This window comes from Helianthus annuus, chromosome 11, assembly GCF_002127325.2.
Source record: "Helianthus annuus cultivar XRQ/B chromosome 11, HanXRQr2.0-SUNRISE, whole genome shotgun sequence".
Classification (NCBI taxonomy): Eukaryota; Viridiplantae; Streptophyta; class Magnoliopsida; order Asterales; family Asteraceae; genus Helianthus; species Helianthus annuus.
The window spans coordinates 50,987,586-50,990,069 of record NC_035443.2 but is presented as its reverse complement, the minus strand read 5'-3'; the positions used below and the strand labels follow the sequence as shown (position 1 = coordinate 50,990,069).

General features: G+C 33.7%; 1 protein-coding gene across 1 annotated transcript; it reads right to left on the bottom strand.

Moving 5' to 3' along the window:
* Nucleotides 1-1,564: 1,564 nt before the first annotated feature.
* LOC110907877 (UDP-glycosyltransferase 85A8) lies at nucleotides 1,565-2,189 on the bottom strand. Its single transcript, XM_022152797.2, has one exon. It carries the CDS (start codon nucleotides 2,150-2,152, stop codon nucleotides 1,580-1,582), a length of 573 nt encoding a protein of 190 aa, XP_022008489.1. The 5' UTR covers nucleotides 2,153-2,189; the 3' UTR covers nucleotides 1,565-1,579.
* Between the last annotated feature and the right edge of the window lie 295 nt (nucleotides 2,190-2,484).

Below are 2,484 nucleotides of genomic sequence, written 5' to 3'. Positions count from 1 at the left end.
ACCAACCGCCGTCGCCGCCGCCGCCACCCACCGCCACCTCTGCTGCCACCCACCACCAACGGCCACCTTGCCGCCACCACCATTCGTCGTCATCGCCGCACCACCACTCGCCGCCACCACCACCACCCGCCGTCGCCGTCGCCACCGACACCCACCACCGCCACCTATAACCACCCACGATTACTACCACCGACCACCACCACCACTCACCACTTATTTTATTACTCCGTTTTTCTTGCCTACCGAACAATACGCAATAATAATTCATTCCATTCACACATGGTAACCAAACAAGACATTGAATGGTAATGATCCACTGCATTCCCTCGTCCATTCCATTATCTCGTTCATTCTATTCCTTCGTCCATTCCATTCTTTCGTCCATTCCATTACCCCATACCAAACAGACCCTTATAGATTTTTTAAAATCCGAGTGCACGTGTATCAAACATCCTTGAATAATTGATATTCGAATTCAAACATACTTGAATGAACTTAATCAAATTCGAATAATGAATTGAATTTGAATTTCAATCAATCAAAAAAGAAAAATAATAATACAAACAAAAAATTCATGCCAAATAAATTAACAACATGTGATAAAATTAGATTATAACAATTTGATTGAGAAAGAAAAATATTAATCTCTTTGCGTTTCTAGAAAAAAATAATAATTACATATTTATTTGCATTCTTATCTAGTAAAAACAGATCAAGTGCTTTAAATGTTTATTTAAATTCCCAAATATTTTGATTCTATCTTTAACGGTGTGGGATTAAAAATGAAAAATAAAAAAGGGGTTGGCTAAATGCACCCCTTTTTTACTGGTCATACCCTCTTTCTAAAAATATAATTTTAAAGTTGTTAAATTTCACCCCTCTAAACAATTCAAATATTGTTTTTGAAAACTATTGTGTTTATATCATTTGAAGACACGTTCTCTTACTAGTATTTTATTATGTTTCTATAAAACGTTATTAAACTTAATAAAAAATATTTTTTATACAATAAAAAAGTTTCAGAACTTTTTTTTGAAAAAAAAACCAGTTGCCTTTATATTTTTTATTTATTTCGTATTTTAGTTCTCTTATCTTTCTATTTCTATTTTTATTAGTATTATTATTATATTAAAATGTTTTTTAATATAATTAACAACTTTTATTTATTAAAAGTAATAAGACGTAAAAAGAAAATAAAACGTTAGTTAAGTTGGCTGGCTTTAAAGCTTTATTTAATTTTTTGTGTATCATTGTTTATACAAACCGTATTCGTATACCCACTTCAAGCCGCTATGAACAAAAAAAAATCCATTTCAAAATTAAAATGACTTGCTTTAGTTTAAAACGTAAGAAAACGATTATTTTTCAAACAATCAAAAAAAAAGTTTCTTTTTAAACAAAATAACGTTTTAAAAACAAATACTAGTAATAATAATAATTAAAGATAAAAAATAAAAGAAAAATAAAAGGGTTTGAATTATATTAATGTAAGAGTTGAAGGAGGGGGTGTATTCAGTATAAAAGGGGGTACATTTAGCAACACCCAATAAAAAACCCTATCCAAACATATTTTTTTTTTCTAAAAAGAAAAAGATTTACCAAAAGAACATGATACGAGAATAAAACCTGTAACCCATATACCTTTCAGAGGAATATAGCCCTTTTGAACAAGATCGCGACAGTGAGAGTAAGCCAAAAACCCACAAGCACTCGTGGTCCAAAAGAGTACTTCCGGCAACCCAAACTTCTCGGCGGCTTTAAGAGTAAAAGTCATGACCCCATCCGAAACAATACAGCTAACTGGCGGCACATCAGACGCGCCATTAAGCCTTGTAATCAGCTCACAGAAAGGTTCCAAACTATGCTTAGGAAGTGATTCACAAAGGACTGGGATTGACTGGGTGGAATCGGCATCAGATGGTGGGAGGCCATCAGGAATGGAGTAGAAACGGAAGTCTGGCAAGCCGTCGAGGGTGGAAGGACCTCCAGATCGGAGCAAGCGCTTATGGTTGAAGTGGGTGTTCACGAAGGAGATGTGGAATCCCTTTAAGTGAAGGAGCTTAGCAAGTTTCATCATGGGGTTGATGTGGCCTTGTGCTGGGAAGGGGATGAATATGGCATGTGGCTTTTCTATTTCTACTAAAGAACCCATTTGACAAAATACTAGTCTTTGTGTGTGTAAGTGTGCGTTTAAGGTGATATCACTGGAGTTGCTTGGCAATTGTATCGGAGGAAAAGTTGGTAATATATACACTTGATATTTGATATTTGATATTTGATATCCACATGTGTTTCAACAATAAAAAATACGATACGATACGATATCATACAATAAGATATAATACGATATGATATCCATAAATACCTCATAAATATATACTTATCTTATTTCACATGTTTTTTTTTTCTTATTTCTCTTCTCTTTATATTTTATTTACTTAGAATACTTATTTATACGTAATTTCAATTATATTGTTTCTTATA

Bases quoted from the DNA above. Each gene is read 5' to 3' on its own strand.
- LOC110907877 (XM_022152797.2), bottom strand. From the start codon at position 2,152: ATGGGTTCTTTAGTAGAAATAGAAAAGCCACATGCCATATTCATCCCC.